Genomic DNA, 22222 nt, shown 5'->3' on the forward strand with positions numbered 1-22222 from the left:
ACCCACCTTAGAAACTCTGGGGAAGAAGGAACTGCCGGCAGGTTGCAGGCAGGGGTTGGGTCTGAATGTGGAAGGGGTCCAGCATGTACAGAGCCCACCCCGCTCCAGGTCTGGGTTATCCCCCAAACCCACCCCAGGGTCAAGTCATTTGATTCACGTGGGGCCCTCACCAGGCACACTGATGGAGGAGGAGGAGGAGGAAAGCTCACTCTCTGCTCAGGGGAAGCACCCTTCTGTTTAAGATAAGAGTCTACACAGAGCTTGGAAACTTGCAAGAGTCCCAGCTCAGCTCGATACAACCCACCAAGGCAGTGGGGTGGGTCACAAGAGCACCTGGACCAGGCATTCTTTTCACCTGGCTCATCTCCTGTTGCTGCTGCTCGTGGACTCCCCTCTTCCAGAGGTATTTTCTTTACAGGGATAAATCTTCCCTTCTGCACTCAGCAGACTCCTACATATCTTCCAATACCCAACTCAAACAGTACCTCCTCTGCGAAGCCTTCTCTGCCCACCCCCTGGGGTTAACTGCTCCATCACAACTACTTCCATAGTGCCTTATAATGTCCTCTCCCCACAGCCTGGAACACACTGGCTTATGATTGTGGCCACATGTCCATCTCTTCCACTGGGCTCTGAGTACCTCTGGAAGGTGGGAGGTCTATCTAAATGATCTTCATAGCCCGTGTCACCCCACACACAAGCCGGCAAAGACTGGGTGCTGAATTATCAACGAAGGAGTGAAGAAGTGAATGAAAAGTAAAACAAGCCTGGTTGTAGCTTGAGCTTCACTTCACCTTTGTAGGAGAATCTGAAAGGAGCAGGTTGGTGGAATTTTAATGCAAAGGAACAATCAGCATTAGCTGTTTTTTACTGAACACATAACACATTTTGCATAGTCTCTGGTTTGAACCTTGTAACAATGCCATAAAGCTAGTATTATTCCCATTGTACAGAAGAGGAGACTGAGGGTCTGAGAGGAGAAAGATTTTCCCAAGGTCACAGTCAGCGAATGCCTCAGCTGGGGTTTAAACCTAGATCTGTGAGCCTCAGGGTCTGCACACACTACACCACACATGTGGGCGGCAGGGAGGAGGTGGGAGGAGGCAGATGGGAGAGGGGACACACAGGAGGCTCAACAGCCAGAAGTGACAAACTCAGAGCCACCATCAGGCTGGTGGCAGGTCCTTCAGCCAGGGGCCACCTCTTCTGCTTGGTCACCCAGAAAGGGGCTTGGAGTCTAGAAGATGCCCAGATGGCGTGGACAACAACAGCAGAGCACCAGGCTGGCTGGCAAAGAGCAAGGCCCGGAGTGGGGGGAGGCAGGGGAGGGCGGCCTTGGAGGGCTCCTCAGGGAGCTGGCACGTGTGGAAACGTCCCCCGTGCCTGCTCAGGGCCGAGTCCCTGGGCCGGAAGACGTGCATCTGCCCTCATGGAAACAGTGGCAGGCTCTGGGGATGTGCGAGGCCAGGCCCTCTCTATAGATGGATGCCTTGGGTGGTGAGCAGAGCCCCAGATCTGAGGTCAGAACACAGAGAGCTTGCCCCGGCTCAGCCACTGCTGGTGACAGGGCAGACCACACAGCAGTGCTTACTCCATGTCAGGCTGTGGTATGGGCTTTGTATCATCTACATTTAACCACCACAACACCCCCATTACTATACCCACTTTAAAGATTAAAACACTGAGGCTCAGAAGCTATGCACACGGTTTCAGAGCTGCAACCCCTCTGCTTTGCTACCTTGTCCATGAAACAGGGACAAAGAGCCCCGAGTCTTAAGGGCCTGTGTGAGGATCAAGTGAAATGATGGCTCTGAAGCACTGTCAGCCCACGAAGGTGTGTACCAACGTGGGATGTTATCAGGGTGGACACCAAAGCCCTTAATGCTGCCTTGACTATCACAGAACCTCAGGTCTTAAAGGGCCCTTTCTAAGCCCACGTGCAGTTACTAAATCCCCTGTACAAACCTCAGCCTCACTTCCGCTCTTCCCGAACAGGAAGCTCTCCACCTCCCCGAGCAGCCCACTCCCGGCCAATCAGAAAGGTCTTCCAGATACAGAATGAGATCTCTTTCAGGGGTTGCAGCTGCATCCGGCTACCTCTCACACCCAGGAGAGGCCAGGGTGGAAGGCTGGCCTGGGGGCTGGCGGGAGCCTAGGATGCGGCAGCACACAGAGTGGGGTGGGGAGCAGACATGCAGGGTGCTCGCCCCTGAAAGACGTCTGGGCATGCAGACCCTCGGGGGAGGCTTCGGGTGCACCATCTGTTGTCCCTAACCCTACCCCACCCTTGGGAGCCTGCCCACAGCCAGCACGGCCATTCCCCAAGAGGCAGCAGGACCACCAGATCCTCCCCACTGCAGTGACCCAGATTCCAAGGGCCACTCACATGTCTCCACTTCATAGATCAAGCTAGAGGCCCAGAGAGGCCAAAGACTTGCCCAAGGCCACACAGTAAATCAGGGGTGAAAGTAGGATTGAAAGGTTTCAGAGGGAAGTTTTCAAATCAGAGACAGCAGCCTTTTCAGAGGACAGGAGGGCTTGGAAGCATGCTTCACAGACTCAGCAGAAATGGTTGTCTCTTCTCCCAGCGCCTGCCTGCCCACAGCACTGGGTTCTGGGCTGTGACCACAGCCAGACTCTCCCCCTTCCTCTGCTGTCAGCACTGCCCTGCAGTGACGGGGCAGTTAGAGACACGGGAGGAGTTCTCAGTGCAGCCCTGGGGCCAGCCACATCCAGGGGTGTGTGTGTCTATCTTCCCACACCCCTACCGTGTCCTGACTTGCCCAACACCCTGGGCAGAGGAGTCTGATTCATAGTCAGGAGCTATAAAGGGTCAGGCTCACACTCTCGGTCTCAGTTCCATGTTCTGGGCAGGTTCTGTGGTGACGTGGGAAAGCACAGCACAGCCGGCAGGGGCTGAGGCCTCCCTCTGCTCCCTGGAAACCCCTCAACACAGGGGCTCCTTCGCAATGCTGCCTGGGCCCAGAAGATCAGTCTTTAGGGTGGGTCTGTCAAAGGGGACTCCAAGCTGTCGGGTAGGGGACTAGCCACATGGCAGCCTGGGCAGTCCCACCGGGAGGCCTTTGAAGGGCCACCATGGGAAGGGCCTCAAGTGGCCCCATTCTGTCCTCACCCAGGCCCTGGTGCTCTGGCCAGGCTCACGATCCATTTCCTTCTGGGGCCTCTGCTCAGGGGCACTGAGCTTGGACTGTCCTGGATCAGCGGGGGGAGGTGGTTTCTTCTGACGGCACAGGACTGTCTAGAGATTGTGGGTTCACCCTTCACCAGACGTTCTCAAATGCAGATAAGCCAGGGCAGCACCGGATCCCAGGCCAGGCTGGCTCCCCCACAACCAGAATGGCAGAAGCGCGGGACACGGCATCTGCAGGGTCTGTTGGGTTGCAGCCCCTGCACGCGGTGTGTTCTTGCCGCGTGAGCCTGAGGAGCCTGGGCAGTTTCAGCCTCATCCTAACAGGATTCGCTTTTGAAAAACTTAACCAAAAGTTTCCACCTGACACGGGCATATGCATGATTCTTTAAGGAGAGGACACAATTAAGTGGGTCTATTGCCTCCTTTTCAGCACTGGCCATTTCACCAGAACAGAGTAATACCCACCTCAGGCACTGAGGGTTCCTTTGTGACTCTGAAAAGAACTGCTGGATCCTTTGTGACATTGAGGCTAAAATGCAACACAACCTCAAAAACTACGATGTCACTCCATTCGGTTTTGAAATCAAGTAGCCCCAAGACCACACTGCAACTATTCTTTGTTCAGAAAGTTCCAGAGTGGGCCCACTATTAGCAATCTTATTCCCCACTTATTTGCAATAACAGGCGGAAGGTTCCTACCTCTGTGTCTTGTCTCAGCACAGCACTGAGCACGCAGTTGTGCTTACTGAAGACTGCCTGAAGGGGCTTGGTCACCTTTCCTAATGGCCCAGGCACAGTAGGGACAGGGCTCCCCCTGAGCCCAGGTTCTAGGGAGGGGATGGGATCCGTGGAACACCCTACAGTGCCTGGTGCTGAGGTCTGTGTCTCACAGCCACTGTTTTTTGCAGCCCCACCGTGAGCCCTATGAGGTCATCACCCAGTCACCTATCTTGCAGATGCAGGACGGGAGGCCAAATGTGGCTGAGCCGTGGCCAGAACAGTTTCCCAGCACTCTAAGCTCATCCTTCTCCTGTCCACTGGGAGTGACCAGGGCAGCACCCTCAGTGGACAGAGAGAAAGAGCTGGGGGTGGGGGGTAGGGGGAGCCTGAAGGTCCAAAACTTCTAGGCTCTGCAATGCCTACTCCCTGGCTGACCCCAGAACCTGTGATCCATCCCACACCCCAATCCTGCTCAGGCCCAGGCTCACTCAAGGCAAGGCCTTTCTGCCCCCGGTGAGGGGCTGATGCAGGCATCTGGACTGCTCTGAAGATCTGGCTCTGCAATTTAATACTGCACCCTACCCAGAGGGGTATAGGTGGCATGGGAAAAGCACTTTAGGAATGAACCAAAAACACTAATTACAAAAACCCCTACGTTCACTGCAGCATTTCCCACAATAGCCAAGATATGGGAATAACCTAAGTGTCCATCAATAGATGAATGGATGAAGAAAATGTGGTGTACGTGTACACACACACACACACACACACACACACAGAGGAATATTGCTCAGCCATAAAAAAGAAGGAATCATGTTGTTTGTGACAAGATGAATGGGCCTTGAGGGTATTCTGCTAAGTGAAATAAGTGAAATAAAGACGGACAAATACTGTGTAATTTTCACCCATATGTGGAACCTAAAGAATTAAACAAATGAACAAACCTAAGAAAACAGAAACAGTTACAGAGAACAAACAGGTGGTTGCCAAAGGGGAGGAGGTTGGGAGAAGAGAGAAACAGGTGAAGAGATCAAGAGGTAGAAACTTCCATTTGCAAAATAAATGAGTCACAGGTATGAAACGTACAGTGCGGGGAACACAGTCAATGACTATGTAATATCTTTGGTGACACATCATAACAACTAGACATACTGTGGTGATCATTTTGAAATGTACAGAAATATCCAATCACTGTGTTGTGTAACAGAAACTAACATACTGTCGTAGGTCAATTATACTTCAAAAACAAACAAACTCATGGAAAAGGAGATCAGATTTGTGGTTACCAGAGGTGGCCAGTGGGGAGAGGGGTGCAGGGGGCTGGAGGATTAGAGGAAAGGAGTCAAAAGGTAAACTTCCAATCACAAGATGAGTAAGTACTAGGGACATAACGTACAGCGTGATAAATATGATTAACACTGCTGTGTGTTGAATACGAAAGCTGTTAAAGAGAGTAAATCCTAAGAGTTCTCATCACAGGGAAAAAAAATTTTTCTATTTCACTAATTTTGTATCTGTATGAGAGGATGTATGCTCACTAAAACTTACTTGGGTAATCATTTCAGTATGTTTGTAAGTCAAACCATTATGCTGTACACCCTAAACTTACAAAGTGTTGTATGTCAATTATATCTCAATAAAACTGGGTTGGGGGGGGGCAGGAGAGATGCTTTCAGAGCCCTTGAGGCTGACAGGGGTGGGGAGGGCCAGCTGGCCTCACCCCCAGGCTAGCCTCTCCTGCCTCTCAGGGCTTGTGAGAGAGCTCCACCCTTGTGCCTACTGGGGAGGCCACACTCGGCCCAGGAGGCCCTTTCCCACAAGATCTCAGCCTTCAGGACTCCCACATCTTTAAAATGTGCCACGAGGGTGTGCCAGACTGCTGGTCAGGGACATGGACATGACTCGACTCCTGCTAAGCCAGAAGGAAGTCATAAACTTCCGGAACACACTGCTCTCAGTCCGTCTGATAATATCCATTCCCAGCTTCTGGAACCTCAGTATTACTACAGGCTTAACAAGCTGTTAATGGCCTTTGCCAGAAAAAAGAAACTTGAAGCAATCACCAAACCCAAGCAGCTCGAGTCCTGAACATTGATTTTAAGCCCCCGAGTTGGAAAACACAAACTGCTTACTAAGAGGCCACTCTGTGCCAAGCATCAGCCAAGAACTCGAGCCTCCTCCTTTCAGCAACCCTGGCAGATACTGGTCTTCTTCCCATGTTACAGATGAAGCTGCTAAGTCTCTAAGAATCCAGAGGGGTGGGTGGTGAAGTCTTCCATCATCCTGTATCTCCCAGACTCCCCAGGGCATTCTGGAAGCCCAAGGCCACCACTGATTTCTACTCTAAGAGTATCTCTAGTGTGCAGCCGAGGAATCTGAAAGTTTCTGACTCAGGAAAGGGAACAGTGCTTTCAGCCCCTGTTGTCCCTCCCCCAGGTTCCTGCAGAGGTCAGCTCAAGCCAGCCGCCTGGCAGGAAGGGGCCACTCCGGTGGCTTAAAAGGAGCTGGTGAAAACACAAGCTTTGGGGGATTTGAGGAAAGAAAAGAAAACAAGAAAACTGGAGCTGCAATTGCTGTGGGCTTGCTTCCTTTTAGGATTATGGGGCCAACAAAAGACAAGGACCTCCCTAAAATCTTTCAACACCACAGATGTTGCAGCCATCACCGAGAAGAAAGCAGTGGGCTGGTTGTGCTGTAAACATAATTCCGACAGAGCGGAGGACTGTGGGGTGTGGGCAGACACCTCTTCCTACAAAAGGGAAGCATGCCTGTGTGAGCAGGGCACTGCTCCACCCCCCGGGAACCGGAAACCTGTGCAGGGCCCAGAGAATCCAAACACCCTCAAGCAGGGGTGGGAGAGACAAGCAGGCTTCCAGGCGGGGCAGAAAAGAAGGGAAGGAACACCCTGGAACAAAATCCTCCCACTCTCACTGTGAAATGTCCCTCTCCGTATTCAGACTTCTGGCTTCTTCTAGACAGTCAGGTTCTAGAGAATTCCCAAGGAGAGCAGAGCATGGCAAACTCGCCACAGCTACTGCAGGACACGGAGCCACGTTCACACACTCAGAAGAGTGGCAGCCAACTGCGAGAAGGTTCGAGAACAGGAGCGGCCTGTCAGACCCGTGCCCAGTGGTCTGGCGGGACTCGGGACCTGTGGGGTACGGAGCTGGGTCGCAAGGAGCCAGCACTGTGTTGGAATTGTAACGAGGGAGACAGAGCACTTCAGAGAGTTTCTCCCAGAGGCTCTCCTGAACTGTCCGTTTTGGCAGTGGAGCCCCTCTGGTCAGAAGAAATCTTAGGCAGAAGCCTGGTACACGAAAACGGCAAATGCCAGGCCGCCTCTTGGCTGGGGTGGTACCACTGAGAATCACCTCTCACCGGACAGGTGGGGTCACCGGGGCTTACTGGGGCCCACAGAGGTCAAAGTGATTTGTCCAAGGTCAGACAAACAGTAAGTTGCAGACAGAATAGTGTAATATCCTGCCTTTGGGTCACAACAAACTGACCAATAAGCCAACTCAAGTCACCCCCACCACCCAGGTGGGAGGAAGCTCTGGGGACTCATATCACTGCTCGGGCACTCAGACCCCTGCCTTCCAAATTCCTCAAATCCTCCCCACGGAAGGCTCCCAGATGCCCCTCTTCCCCAGCTCCTTGGGTGTGTGTGGGGGTCCCCTCGACTCTGCCTGCTGCGGGGCTGCTCCTGGCTGTGTGTGGGGCCATCCATGGGCAGAAAGGGCAGCTACAGCCATGGTCATGCCTTCTCCCCTCACTTCTGTGAGCTGCACAATGAGGAAAGACTGACAGACTTGGAAAGAGGAGAGAAAGCGGGTGCACACAGATGGCCAGGGAGACAGACAGACAGGCAGGCAGGCAGGCAGTCAGTTACCTGTGGGCCGGGCCCCATGGGCCCCATGCCTCGGGGAGGGTTCATTCTCTGCATTGATCCTCCCATGTTGGGATGCCCTGCATGAGAGAGGGGTGAGTGGCAGGAGGCGGAGGCAAACAGTAGGGGAGGAGGAGCCCTCCCCAACATCCCCCGCCCTGGCAGCCCGCCCTGCCCTCTCCACCTTGTTGTCGCGTGGGGTCCATGGAATTGGGCAACAGTGGCTGTGTCCCAGGAACTCCTCCCGGAGGCTGAAAGAGACGTAAGACATGAGCTGAGTGGCTGCTTCCTGGAGCTGGGGGATAGAAGGGGATGCACCTGCCTGCCCAGCTCCCCATCTGACCATTTAGGGTCACTTTGGGCTTCCCCAGAGACCACTCTCGTTGCCTGTTGGCTGGGGGGACCGAGGGAGTGGCTTAGCAATCAGCCCCAGCTGGCGTGGGTCAGCATGGGTGCTTCACCAGAGGGAGAGGAACCATCGCCCAGCACTGCTGTCTCCATGGGTCTGAGTACCTGCCGGAGCCATTGCGGCAGAACAGGAGGAACACTCAGGACCCGATTCCCTGTCTTCTTCCACCATGTGAAATGCCACCTTCTGACAGGGGTGAAGGAGAAGGCCTCTAGGAGAGGGTGAGCAGGACACTGAATGAGAACCTGCCCCCTAAAGCCTGATACAAGTGTGCACGCTGGTGGGATTACTACAGAGAAGGTGAGGACTGGGTGCCAGGGGTTTCCAGCGTGAATGTTTGGCATACCCACTATGAAAACCCATTAAAAGTGATCTGTTTGAGACTGAAGTTATTTCAGCTGCAATATGAAAAGAGAAAAGTACAGCTAGGGGCCGGGGGGATATTTGATTCTAGAACCCCATGCCTCAGGACTACGCACTGGCCCCTGGCTTGGAGAGGAAAGCCTTCCTGAAAGCTTGGCACCTGTGACAGGGACCCCCACCCTAACGCTGCCGAGGGGCCCCCAGCCCTGACTGTGCTGTGGGGATGGCTGAGTGGGGAGCTACTGACCCGACAGTGAACCCCAAATCACTTCTGGAATGAGGGGGTGAGAAATGGGGCGCAAGTTCTCACTGTCAGCATCAGACTGGTGTTTGTGTATGGGGTCGGGGTGCTCACGGGAGGGCCGCATAAGCCTGCGGTACTTGCTGTCCATGAAGCTGCATTTGGCATCTGCTGTTTCCCTCTGCCTGGGGCTGCTAAGAGCCCTGGGTCTCAGCTGCTTTGATTTCTTGATTTCTCCCAGCTCTGCACCCACCCCCGAGTTCCCAAGTTCTGAATCACTTGGCTGGTTTGCGTCTTCCCATTTTGGGGTTTGGGTTATTTCTCGAGCCTGGTGACAGGACTGAGACGACACAAGAAGACCTGCCACTGTGGCTGTCTGGTTTGGGGGCTCCCGGGATTTGAGATGCCAGGAGACTCCCCAGGTCTTGGAAGTCCCCCATCTAACTCTGCTGGAGCAGCCATGGGGGTCGGGAACTGCTTCCTCTCCAGGTAGCCCAGTGTTGACCACCAGTTCTGGCTGGAAGCTCCCCCTTGGGTTCCCCTAACCCTGCTGTGTATCAGGACTCAGAAGAGTAGGGCTGCCCAGAGATCCAGAAAGGGCCTGGGAGTACTTCCCTCCTTCTGTCATTGGGGTGATGCTGAGATGAGGCAGTCTGGGCCTCCTCCGCCAGGGAAGGAAGGTGTACAATGACCAAGGTAAAAGGGTCCACACTGAGAAGGCTGAAGCCCTCAGGTGTGAGACAGAAGAAAAATAAAGGCTCATATATGGGACTGCAAGCACATGCCATGCACACACCCTCGGGGCCTGCTGGGGACAGAGATACTCTGGAGCTGTCTCATGGGCTCCTGGAAGTAGGCCAGAGCCTCGCCTCCAGCACCGTGGGGCAGGCGCAGGAAGTGTCTGCCCAGGGAACAGACAAATCCCAGCAGCATCTGCACGGTCACTCAGCTGCCTGCCCAAGTCCGCGAGCTGGGCGGGGCAGAGGCTCCACTGGGACGTGATGTGAGGGCTGCCTGACAACCCGGGCTTCCAGCCCTCCTCTAAGCCCTGCTGAAGCCCATGTTCACCGCCTGTCCATCCACCCTTCCTTGGAACACAGCAGTGCTCTCTGTACAAGGCTCCAAACCTCTAGACAGGGAGGCAGGTGGGAGGATGGCCTTGCAAGACTTTAAGGCCAGGTCAACGACCCTTAGCTCCTTGTCCCCCCAAGTGCCCTTCTCATCGCCCTAACCCAGGAGGTGACGTGAGCCTGAGCTGCTTCTGCTTCCTCCTCCTGCCATGGGGAGGGCTGAGCTAACTCAAGAGGCAGAGAGGTTTCTGTTGGACCAATAGACCAAGTCAATTCCCAGGAAAAGGGCACATCCCCTCCTTGGGGGACAAAAATTTCTTGAGTTCACAAAAAATACTGGAAATCGCTGTAGATTTCCAATGGAAGGTGGGGGGTGGGCCAATTGATTTGTAATGCAAGGTACAGATGACAGATTTATTCTCCATTTGCTCTCTTGGGCACTTGCTCATGCTTAATTGATAAATAGTAACATACACGTTTCCTCTCATGTCCCTTAATTGCTGGAGGAAGGGCCACAATTATGATAAGCATCTGTTCTCTCCCTTGGGGCAGAGGCCAGTGGGGGCCAAGGAGAGCCCTGGATGGGCAGGAGGGAAAGCCGCTGCCGGGGTCCACACACGTGATGGCAGAGGAGGCCCACTTGGCAGCCCGTTAAAAACAGGCAGGGGCAGCACTTTTACAACCATGAAAGCTAACTGAACAGGGTGAGATGGAGAGGAAACAGCACTGGGCCGGGAGCTGGAGACTGACTCAAGCTCAGCTCCAATCATTGGGAGACTTGGGGAAGTCACCACTCCACTCTGACCCTCTGTTTCCTCATCTGTGATAAATCCTAGGGTTGCTCTTTGCTCAAAAAGCTGGGTCTCTAATTCTTGTCCCCAAATGTTTCCTTCATGTCAAAGAAATAGGAAAGAAAAGACTTCTGGAGGAAAAAAAAATCTTTTTTTAACTATTTTAAAACCAGTCCTCCGGTTATGAATGTCTCTCTAAAGTCCCTGTATCGTCTCACTCGGGGGCTTTCTTGCAGAGCCTTGAGAATGGAAGAAATCACATTCAGGTAACGCCAATCTAGCTGGTGACTTAACTCCCAGCTTCAAAGGCAACAAGGGCTGGATGCGCTGGCGTTGCTGTCAGATTTTTTGAAGGGTTTCTGCAAGGTCACTCTAAAAATTATGTATACAAAAATATTTGGGTATGAAAAGAAATTTCCCTGACGTTTCTCTAAAGTTTCTTTTACAAGTCTGTTTATCCTCAAAAGAAGATACTCATCTTTACCTCTGCAGCTCCCCTCCCGCCCCTGGATGTGCTGAACCAGGGAGGGCAGCTAGGGGCCGATTTCTCCAGACCACCTAGGATTGCCCCCCACACAATGGGCCAGCATAAGGCACACAACCCCCAGGCTGAAAAGCACTCCCTGTCAGCAGACCACTTTTCTAATTACATAAACAAATCCTTTCTTGTTTTGAGTTGGGTCTGCAACACTGGCAGACAGTGCTTAAAAACTCACAAATGTCCTTCTCGCTGCATCCGGGCCCCTGATCTAAGCATTCCTACGGGCCATTTCTCCCTTTAACAGCAGGATTATATTTACCAGCCTTGGCAATTCTCAAAAGCTTCCAGGAAAAAAAAAATGCACGTTGTCAATTAACTTCATTAAGGAGGAAGACCCTTTTCCAAGAAGGGACTGGAAGGGAGGGGCTGGGGCATTACCACCTTCTCTAGAATAGCGGAAACCCTGTATTCCCACCCTGCTGCTTCTGCTGTTGCCCTCTGAGCTCCAGAACTGCCCAAAGCCCAAGAGGAGAGGCAGGTGAAATACTGGGAGGGGCTGCACAGGGCACCAAGCAGACACAGGGCCCTCTCTGGGGACCTGCTTATAAGCTGCCTCCCATGTGAAATTTGTCCCTTCACCTCCCAATCCTTCTCCCATATTTTGATTTGAGTCAAAATCCAGCTGGGGTCAAGGGTGGCCGAGTGAGGGGAGAGAACATGAAAAGGTACAGTACCTGGTTTCCCATTCTGATCGGGGGCCGGGGGCCGCCTGCGTATCGCGGTGACATAAAAGGCTGCAATTACAGGGCATTAGTTCAATGACAGCCTGCAGTACTGCCCAGTGACAAACACAAACGCGCTCCACTTCACAAAGTCCAGTTTTGTTACAACTAGTGATCTTTTAAACTCTCTTCCTCCCAGCGGCCTCTTCCCTCCGGGGAAGGGAGTGATAGATGCATACAACGAATGTGATTCCCACAACTGTTGGCGGAGATGCCGGGCAATCTAGGTGGGGACTTGGTGCCGGGCAGCGGCTGGGATTTGGTACAGGTCACAAAGGGGAGCTACATCAATGTAGGTCAAAGGGGGAGACCCCTGCTCCTGGTAAGGGCAGGTGAAGAATCAGAAAGGGACTCATACAGAAAATTTCCAAGTGTGCAGACAAAGCTGGACACGAGCTCACACACGCGCACACACACGGAAACTGCCGACAAAACGGGTGGGGGAGGGGAGCCAGGGTTTGGGGGTGGGGAAGAGGGTACACAATGAAAACAGTGAGGGGACAGCGGGCGCCCTAACGTAATGCAGGGGAATGGGGAAGTAAGCTTTCTCAGCAGCAAGAGTGCACAAAGAAAAGGCCAGGGATGCAGCTCCGGTTACAAACAATGGTTAACCAAACTCAAAAACCAAACCAAAAGTGAGAGAGGAAAAAACAAAAACGCAAAGGCCGCTGGCAAGGTCACAGAAATAGTTTTCCTTTTCTTTCGGTTTCATATCCAAGGGGTGTGTGATGTCCAAGGAATGAAGGCTATCTTTAGGAGAAAAAAGATGTATTTGGGGGGGGGATCTCCTTGGTCAATAAAGCCTCAAAGCCAATGGCTAGAGCACATTTTGATTTTTGTTTTTCCTCTGCTGGCTCTGTCCTCCTGGTGCCCCACGCCCCCCGGCGGGCGGGCGAGCCACAGTGCGTTTACCTGACTGTGGGGTCCCATCATGCTGCTGGGATTGTGAGGTGGAGGCTGTGCGTGCGGCGAGGGCTGTGACCCCGGAGGACCCTGTGAGGCCAGACAGTAGAGGCAGGTTATAGATCACAGCACATGGAGAAGCGCAGGAGAAGCTTAAAAGAACAAAAATTAAACCAAAACGAAGGGTGGGCGGCGGGCGTGCGGGCGGCGGGCTCAGGTTGGCAGGGAGGTGCGAGCTGCTGCTTGGGTCGCCGGCTCAACGGTGTACAATGGAGGGGGGCGGGAGGGAGAGAAGCTGATAAACACATTCACAGGGGATTTACAGGCACGACAAATAAAATCAAGCTCCTTTGTAGAAGCACGCAGGAGCAGGCCGGCACAGTCTGCCATCGCAGCAGAGTTTGCCATGTTAAATACACTGGTTGAGCCAGGCTCAGGGCACGCAGTGATCACAGAAACCGGAGCCACCCTGCAGGGCGGCCAGGCACCACTTCTGGGGATGCAGGAGCCGGGAGACCTGCCTTCGAGGAGTGCCGGGTCTAGGCGGATGAACACAGGTCATGGGCCAGGACCTGGCAAGGACCCAGTGACCAATCTACATTGAGGAGGGGCCCTGATGGATGAACAGGAACATACAGGAAGAGCAAGGTGGTTCCAGACTGAACACATGGGTAATGAGAGGAGATGGTCACCGAGCCCCAACTCAGCAAAGTTCATTAATACACCTTCACTCGAAATCGGCCTATGAATGGGGGTTGGTTCTCATTCCTATTTCTACCGATGAGGAAACTGAGACTCAAGGGATGAGGGCACTTGGCCACACAACTGGAAGATGGCAGGGCCAGGAGGAGAATTCTGATGGGCCCAAGGCTCACCCTAAACCATGCAGCCCAGGAGCAGAGGGACAGGGCTGGAGGCCCCTGATGGCTGGATGGGTAGGGGCGGTGCTGGGCTCTCCACTTCAGCCAGTGGCGAGCCACCCTGTCCCAAGCTGACTCCTGAAGCCCTTGACTCCCCACACAAGAAATGGGAGGATGAATCCACTTAAACCATGGGGCTGGTCAGACCATGGGCTGCCAATCCATTAGTGGGTGGTGAAATCAATTTAGTGGGTTGCAACCACTATTTTTAAAAACCCAGAACAGAATAAAAATAAAACAGAAAAATAAAAGACAGCTTTCTGTTTCAAGGCAAATATTTTGCATTAATCTCTACTTCATTTATAAATATGTGTGTGTGTACTGGGTCACTGTGTCAAATATATTTTCTACTGTGGGTCACAGTCAAAAGCATGAAAATCCCATTTCAAAAGCACTCTGCTGCCCACTGGGGACAACTGGAGTGGGGCCCTGGTGCTGGTGATGAGGAGCCCGCCCTAATTCACTCTTTCCACCTGGGATTGTGCTGCTACCCCTGGAAGCAGAGAAAAAATTCAAAACAAGCATGGAGGACGAGTGTGCTTACATGACTTCTTTGAGATAGCCAAGCAGGATGTTCTTCCAGTCTCTCCCTCGAAGCCAGGCTGCGCAGCCTTCTGCCTGCTCAGGAAGCACAGCCCAGAGCCGGGAGCAGGCAGGAGGGTGGGCAGCAGCCGGCGGGCACAGAGATAGGGAGAGGTGTGCAGAGAAAGGCGAGGGGACAGGCCTTGAGTTTCTCAGCCAAGCGAGGGGCTGCACACTTCCGGAAAGCCCCGTGGAGCAGATGTTCCCCTACCTGCCACGCTACTAATTTCAACAAGTGTGTGTCTTTCTAGCGGCTGCCAGCAACGGCATGGTTTGTTACCATGAGCAATTTTCTTAATTAACAGACATTAATTAGCCATTTAGCAATTTTGCAAGCATTTGTTTAGCGGCTTTCCTAAACATGAATACCACTGTGATAATGGCACTGATTAGAGGGTCCCCTAATTAACAGTACAGGGAAGGAAAATTGAAATCACATAAATTAAAAAGAGAGGGGAAGTTAATGAAGGCGGGGCATACTTGCACCTGCAAGTCTTTTGTACCATGAAACTTGGGTGCAATGTAAACAAAATAAGATAATTTGAAGCCAACCTCTAAAAAAAGGAAAATGAAAAGAACGGAGGAAGAGAGTTCAAGGGTGAAGTCCAGTCTCCAAGAGGGGGCAAAAGGCCTCCTGTCGGGTCCTCCGCTCTTGGCAGGAAGGAGCACCTACTCCCTCCTAATCCTTCGCTGCCCTCCCTAGTAATGTGCATCGTCAGGGCGAGCAGCCTGGCTCGGGCAGGTCCCTCACACCAGTGCACCCTGTCAGCCAGAGGAGGTTAGGAGCGGCTGACTTGCTGACTGATCAGGGGAAAAGGAAGTAAAAACACCCACGGGGGCCTGAGTCAACAGCAGTCTTTGCGAAGGGCCAACACTCAAACTCAAGTCTTCCATTCCAAGCTGCCTCTCGGCCCTGCATTGCAGCTGCCTCAACCCCAAGGTTCACAGGGCAGGGATGGTGTGTGCACTTCACCTCTGTGCCTCCCTCAGAAGCTCCCTGCCGGACTCTGGTGACTGGGCCCTGATGAGTGGACATAGTACAAGGTGGCCTCAATGCAGCTGCCTCAAGACAAACAACGAGGAGTAATGAGGGAATGCAGCTGGTCAGAGAGACCCCAGCCCAGTCCCAGAAACTTCCTCGTCCTGCGGGGAGCTGTGGGGCGTGGGCTGGTAAGTCTAGAGAGGAGGCAGCAGCTCTGAAGTCTCCCCTCTGACTTGGAGCCGGGGTCACTGAGGACATGGGAACTCTGGCCCAGGTGAGCCAGTCATCCCAAGAGAAAAATCTGCCGCAAGCTGGATACAGGCAAAGGTACAGACAGCTGAGCATTTACCTTCCCAGGGCACCAAGCTCCTCTCCCAGGCCCACTCAGCTGCCCAGGCTCTGCTTATGTGTCTCCTAGCACGACCCCAGCACCACCGGGAACTCTACAGGCCAGAGGCTTTTCCTTCACAGAGCCAGGAGCCCACCTTTCCCCATGGGTCACCACATCCTCCCAAACCTCCGTCCTCTGTGTGTCTGCTGTCTCCACTCAGCCTGGAACTCTGTGTCACTATTTGTGTCTGAGTTCTGTCCCTGAGACTGGATGCAGCAGAGAGGGAGGGCCCTGTACACTTGGTTCATTCTTAGGAGCAGAGAATGGGGCTCCACATCAAGGAAATGTTTGCTTCTGTAAAGATGACAACAGACCTGCTGCCCATCCCCATGAGGAGGAATGGCATCTACCATCCTATGTTTCATTACACCACAAAAAAGTGCTCTTCTCTTTCCAGTCTGCACTCTCAACAACAGACTTACAGGTAGGCTTAGAAAAGACAAGACCTTTAGTCTTTTCAACTCGTTACCCACATGAGCAAAAGGCTATGTGGGAGGCAGACCAAAAAAATGGATCCTGTTTTAAGATTTTGACCTTTGTTGGGATGCTGGCTTTGCTTTTCTCTTCCCCAAACTCTGAACAGATCTGGCTGGCACATGGAAGATGGAGAGGGCAGGAGTCTTAAAGCTGATAACACTGGTGAGTGTACCCACACCAGACAACAGCCCCCTGCACACCCTGGTGGGGCCTTCCTGGCTTCTACTTGCTGAAAGCTTTGGAAGAACCCACAATAGGTCCATCTGGAAGCCTGCTTAGCCAGGATGAGCCTCTGGATCCAGGTCCATTTAGACTGTCTCCCCGCAACGGGCCTTGGAGGCTTTCCACCCTAGGTGCTGCCCCATCAACCCTCCCGACATGCCACAGAGGAGGCAGATGTGGGCAGACATCTGAGGTGCACAGAATATTAGGCTGAACCAGGCTGGAGTTCCCATTAGACGCTTGGGGAGAACCACACCTGCCTGGCATCAACTGTTGGTGGCCCTCACAGATCCTCAGTTCTTCCAACGTCCTTCATTTATAAGGGAGAAGAGAAGCCCAGGACAGAGGGGTGACTTGTCCAAGGCCACAGAGAACTAGCTGATGGCTGAACCACACCTCCTAACTCCAGCTCAGGGCTCTCTTTATGATCTCATATCCCCATCCATCGTAGACAAAAAAATAGGAGTTGGAAAGAACTAGGTTCAAATCCTGATTCTGCCACTGACTGCACTTCTCTCTCACCAGCGAAATGGGAACAATTACAGTAATGATAATGAAGCCGCACGTGCCACACGGTGCAGGTGGCCTTCACCTGCATTAGCGCACATCACCCTCAACTCCTCAGTGGGAGAAGCTATTAACTGCTTCATTTTATAGCCAAGAAACTGAGGCTCAGCAAGGTAAAGGCACTTGCCTAAGATGACGAAGCTACTAAGTGGTGGGTCCAAGCCCCCAAGTCTTGATTCTAGAGCCAGGGGGTCTTGGCTGGCCCACCATTCTGTAAGCCCACAAACAGCACTCCTGGAGGCTGGAGGATCTGTGGGTGCATCCAGCCACTCAGCCACATATATATCCTGGGTGCTGACCTCACACGTATCTGGCCAGCCCATGTGGGGGTCAGGGGAGCCGCAGAAGTGCATTAGATTCATCTTGGCCCCAGAAGCTCCCAGGCTAGCCAGGCAGAAGGATGAGGACACAGTGACAAACAGGCTGGCATGTCAGTGTAAACTGCCATGGGCTCCAGAGAAGGCGAGAGGTAAACCAAGGCCCAGGGTGGCCACAGGATGGGAGCCGACAGGGGGCTGCGATGAGAGCAGGGGTCACCTGATGGGTCAGAACTCTTCCCTTCGTCCGTGCTGCCCCCATGAGATGAGGGCCAGGAGACCTGTACCTAGGGGACACCCCAACTTGGGAAATCCCACCATGAATCTGGGAAACGAAGCAGGAGACCTGCCCACTTCCTGTCTGGGCCTCGTTCTGCCCCGGGCTGCCCCTTAATGGACTTGCCATTCTGCCTCAGACATTCCCAAGATCTCTGACCCCGCTCTTCCTTATTCTTTTTCCTGCCATGATAGCATTGGGTGGTGTTATATCCAGCAGCCTCCAAGAGCCACGTAGGCAGGGCCCTGGGAGGCCCTGCTGTGGGTGTGATGGAGGCAAACGCCAGCCCATTCCACTGAAACTCTGGGCCCTGGTGGTTTAGTGGAAGAGCCTTTGCCATCACTGACGTGGTGGGGAGCACAGTGTTCCCACAGCACAACAGATCTGAGGTCTCTGCAGAAAAGCATCTCAGAACTGTCGACAGGACCCACCTATGGTGATGTTGTGGTTAAGTCCCTGCACTTCCCCTAGAGCCACCTGAGAGACACATCTGTGCCTGATGGGGAAAGCTTCGACATTACACGGACCTGGCATCCATCCCAGTCCCTTCAGGACATGCTGTGAGTCCAATTTCCCATGAGGAAAACAAGGGATATTCTACAAGTATTGCAGGGAGGTGGTACAGCTGACAGTTGCTAGGCAAAGGTCCCCAGTCTCGTGCTCCATAGCCACTCACTGCCCATTCACAGGGAAAGCAGGAGCTAGACCTACCCTGCAGGATCACCCGCCTCAGCCTACTGAAAGCCCACACGTCCTTCGTGAAGCATGAGCAATTCTACCCAGCCAGGTGCTCTCCAAACGTAAGGCATCCTCTTTGGACATCCTGCTTTATCTGTGGGTGCCGCGTGGGCTCCTCCAGGGCAGTGACACGGTCCCCACATGGATGTCCAGGGCAGGGCCAAAGCAGGGTGGTGAAGCTCAGCCAGCAGGCGGACCCCAAGCCATGGTCAGCCAGTCCTGGGTGGGTACATCTAACACCTTTGGTTTCAAGGAACCAGGACAAAGAAACATTAATAACAACATGGTGTTCAAGTTGGTCCTCTAAGTGAAAGACTCTTGGGAGTAAGGAAGGACAGTGCCTTAAAATTAAAAAAAAAAAAAAAATCTATATTTGGGGGGGAAGAAAGGAATAACAGCTATGTGCTAAGTTTAATATTTCCAAAACTCACTGCTCCTTCACCAAATGCCACCCTACGCTCCCCAAAGCTGCCTTCAGCCTGCCTAGAAATCAGACTCTCAGAGAAACAGAGCTGAGTCCCAGGTTTTCTGGGTGCAGAGGTGGGCCTGGGAGAGCATGAACAAGGACCAGCTGTGCACTTGGCTGTAAAAGCCCACGGCACCAGGGCTGGAGCCCTGCCTGGTATTGCCAGGCCTGGGGAGGCTCGTCTGTAAGGCAGCGAGGAGTCCAGATTACATGCTCCTTATAGGAGAGCCTGAGAGTGCTCTGTGAACGGCTGAATGCTCCGTCACTACCATCTTGGCCAAATCTGCCTTTAGTAAGAAGGCCTTTGGGGTAAGGGGACTTGAAGTTTTGGGTTGCTAAGAGACAAAATGTTCCACACACCCTCCCAGCCCACCCGACTCCTGGGGACACTGGCCACTGGTCTGGCAAAGCTGCAGGGGTGAGTTTCATCGACTGGCAGCAGGAGATGGACGACTTGCATTACTGGCGGCCTGTGTAATCCGCCTGTTGGGCGTGTCACTGTAATTGAGTGAATATAAAATTACATTAATTATACACATGGTAACAGGCATGCGACAGACAATCCAATTTGCTCCTTGGACACGAATGCTGACGGAAAACGCCGTAAGCCCATTCTGGGGAGAGGGCCAAGGTGTGCCCGCGTGCCACTGACACCCCACATCCATCAACGCTGTCTGCCTCCACCCACAGCTCCCTGCGGCAGGAGGCTGACCACCTAGGGGGATGAGGGAAGGAGGCAGAGCTTTAAACTCCCCCTCCCTTTGACATGCAGCTCATCGCAGAAAAAGTTACTTCTTCACTTTGACCCCGGGAGCGAACTTGGCAGTGGCTTGGACAGTTGCCTTTCTCTCCTGCCTCTGTCTGTCCCCTCCAGGAGAGGCATCCTTCAGTGCGCAAATGTGAGCAGTACAGGCTGGAGGTGGAGCTGAAATTACCAACTCGGTCAGGGGTAGAGCGGACTGAGCTGGGCCACACCCAACAGTGGAGCTAGCGCCAGGGCAGCCCGGCCCCGAGAGTCCACGTCAGGGGCTGCCAGCTGCCTAGGAGAGGAGCCCTCAGCCATCATGACCCTCGTGGGCACCAGACAAGATAGGTGGGTCTGGCAAGTGGCATGGAGGAAGTAGGACAGTATGCAATGTGTCCTCCTTGGGGTCACCTCTGGGTAACGGCAGGAATCCTGACAGCCACCAGGGCCCACTCTATGCAAAGGTCAGTGAAAGACTCACTGACTTCCATGTGAACAAAGGCCCCAGCTGACCTCCCCTCGCCTCTCCGAGGAGCCAGGACAGTGCTGGGCAGGCAGTGAGGGCAAGAGGTCCTCACACTTGCAAATTTGGCTTCCCCGGACAGGCTGCCAAGACACCCGCAGGAGGCGCCCAGAGAATGTTTTACTCAAGAGGTCCCAAGGAGACAGAGATGCAGAATAAGCAGGCGACAGGTTTCCAAAACAAAGAGAGGAAACATGGCAAATGAAAGTACAGGCAGCATCCAAAACCTAATGCAGCGCCTCCCACCCCACGCTGCCCCCAGCCCCACATGCAGACGGGGAGGCTGAGCCCCAGGGACATGGGCTCACCCGTCCTAGGTCAAGGCTCGGCACCCTGCACCACCCCTGGAGTGGAGGCTGGGGTCAGCCGCTACACGAGGATCCCCAGCACACGGCCACCATCCCAAGCTCCAGGAAAAGTTGGCCAACTATGGCTCAGGGCCAAATCTGGCCTGTCACCTGTTTTTGCAAATAAAGTTTTATCAGAACACAGCCACGCTCATTTGTGCACCATTCACGGCTGCTTTCATGCTATATTGGCAGGGTCGAGTAGTTGTGACAGAGACCAGATGGCCCACAAGCCTGAACTATTTACTATCTGGCCCTTCACAGAAAGTTTGCTGCCCCTTGAGCTTAATAATGGTTTTCAAGAGTGAAGAGGGGGAAAACTGGGGTCTTCTTAAATTCTCAAGGAAAAACAAAACAGTGCTGTATCTACTTTGATTTTAACCTTGCATCAAATAAGATAAATGAAGCAAAAATTAACCCCACTTTACAAAGGAAGACTGAAGTCTTCTACAGTATTATTTATCAGAGCCAGGATTTTTCCCACTGAGGACAAACAGGGGTCAGCAAACCTGAGTCCTGGTTCCCCTACCAACATGCCATGTGACCAATCCTGGAGCCCCAGTTTTCTGGGCCACCGGTCTTAAACAAAATGATCTTTCATTATTATAATACAATAACCAGCATTCATGTCCAGCTGGCCAGTCTCAGAGTATCTCCTTGCGAACTATCTTCCCCAGTTTTATTCCTGCTACAACGCTGGGGAACGCACTCCTTCCTCCCTTGCCAGCACAAAATATTCTGGGGACTTGATTCCAACCCTGAGTTCGTATATCAGGTTCGTGCTGTTTGACCCTCTCCTATGCAGTGAACTCAGAGGACTTCTCTAGGGCTCCTCCTGAGAGGAAAGGGCTCTACCTTAAATGGGTGCACTTGGGTGGGGTAGGGGTTAGGAGAGGCGACTTTGCCTTCAGCCACTAAATGCTTAGGGCCTCCCTGATGAAGATTCTTTGTATGTGCCTGTGTCCACAGAAATCAGGACTCTTTTCAGGGACACAGGAAAAAGCATTAACACCCAAAACGTATGGGCAGAACGCACATCCACCTGGTAGTGCAACCCAGCCGCTAGGCCCACCAACCTAGGCCAAGTGTGTGCTAAGTGCAGGAGACACACATGTAAGCAGTATTCTAGCCCCTGGGGAAGTCCCAGGCTGTGTGCAGAAACCAAGATGTAACTACCACAGCTGCACTCCAGAGGCAGGTGCCAGGTGCACTCAGGAGCGAGGGGGCAGTGATTACAGAACAATCATGTTTAGCAGGCAGGACGTGGAAGGATGAACAGGCATCCTCCGGCAGAGCAGAAATGGAAGGGGCTTCTGCGCATCTGTGTGGCAGATGCAGGAGTGGGCATGGTGCTCGGAGGGCCTTATGCACAAGACGGTGACCCTGAGGCTGGGATCTCCGGGCTGAGGAGTGGGGTCATTAACCTTTGGGAGCTCATGCAAGGGAGTTGCAAACAGATCTATGTCTTGGGAATCATTCCAAAGATGCTTCTATGCCCTCCCTTAAGTTAGAAACGAAGACTTGTGGCCGCTGGAAAACAGTGCGTTCATAGCTGCCCGGATGCTAATTCCCATCTCTTGCTGACTACACGTGGAGTACATCCCTGCTCTCCCACTAAGCCCCACTCCAGCCCTGAACAGCCAGCCCTCTTTCACGCTGGAAAGGAGATGGGAATCCAATGACCCGGGTGAGGGTTTCTGATACCCAGCCTCAGCCGTGGGGGTTTCTAACCAGCATCCAGATAGGACACCCTCTCCCTCCCCTACGTCTCCTCATTGCAGTAGAGACTAGCTCTGCGGGTAAGCGGGAGAGACACATCCAAGATCCAGAACCACACCAATCCCTTGGAACACAGGGACGACACCTACCTC

At 53.2% G+C, this 22222-nt stretch overlaps 1 protein-coding gene across 4 annotated transcripts in view; it reads right to left on the minus strand.

Annotated features, from left to right (window-relative positions):
- The window catches only part of SSBP3 (single stranded DNA binding protein 3), a 157898-nt gene that overhangs the window by 13727 nt on the left and 121949 nt on the right, over positions 1-22222 (minus strand). For 3 of the 4 annotated variants that reach the window (XM_032494361.1, XM_032494360.1, XM_014555427.2), the window contains 4 exons: positions 12807-12887; positions 11847-11906; positions 7942-8008; positions 7761-7837 (listed from right to left, as the gene is read on the minus strand). In XM_032494361.1, coding sequence (XP_032350252.1) covers positions 7761-7837; positions 7942-8008; positions 11847-11906; positions 12807-12887 — 285 coding nt within the window. The remainder of the gene's footprint in view (positions 1-7760; positions 7838-7941; positions 8009-11846; positions 11907-12806; positions 12888-22222) is intronic. The other variant, XM_032494362.1, reaches the window with a different exon arrangement.

Source organism: Camelus ferus, chromosome 13 (genome assembly GCF_009834535.1).
Source record: "Camelus ferus isolate YT-003-E chromosome 13, BCGSAC_Cfer_1.0, whole genome shotgun sequence".
NCBI classification, from domain to species: domain Eukaryota; kingdom Metazoa; phylum Chordata; class Mammalia; order Artiodactyla; family Camelidae; genus Camelus; species Camelus ferus.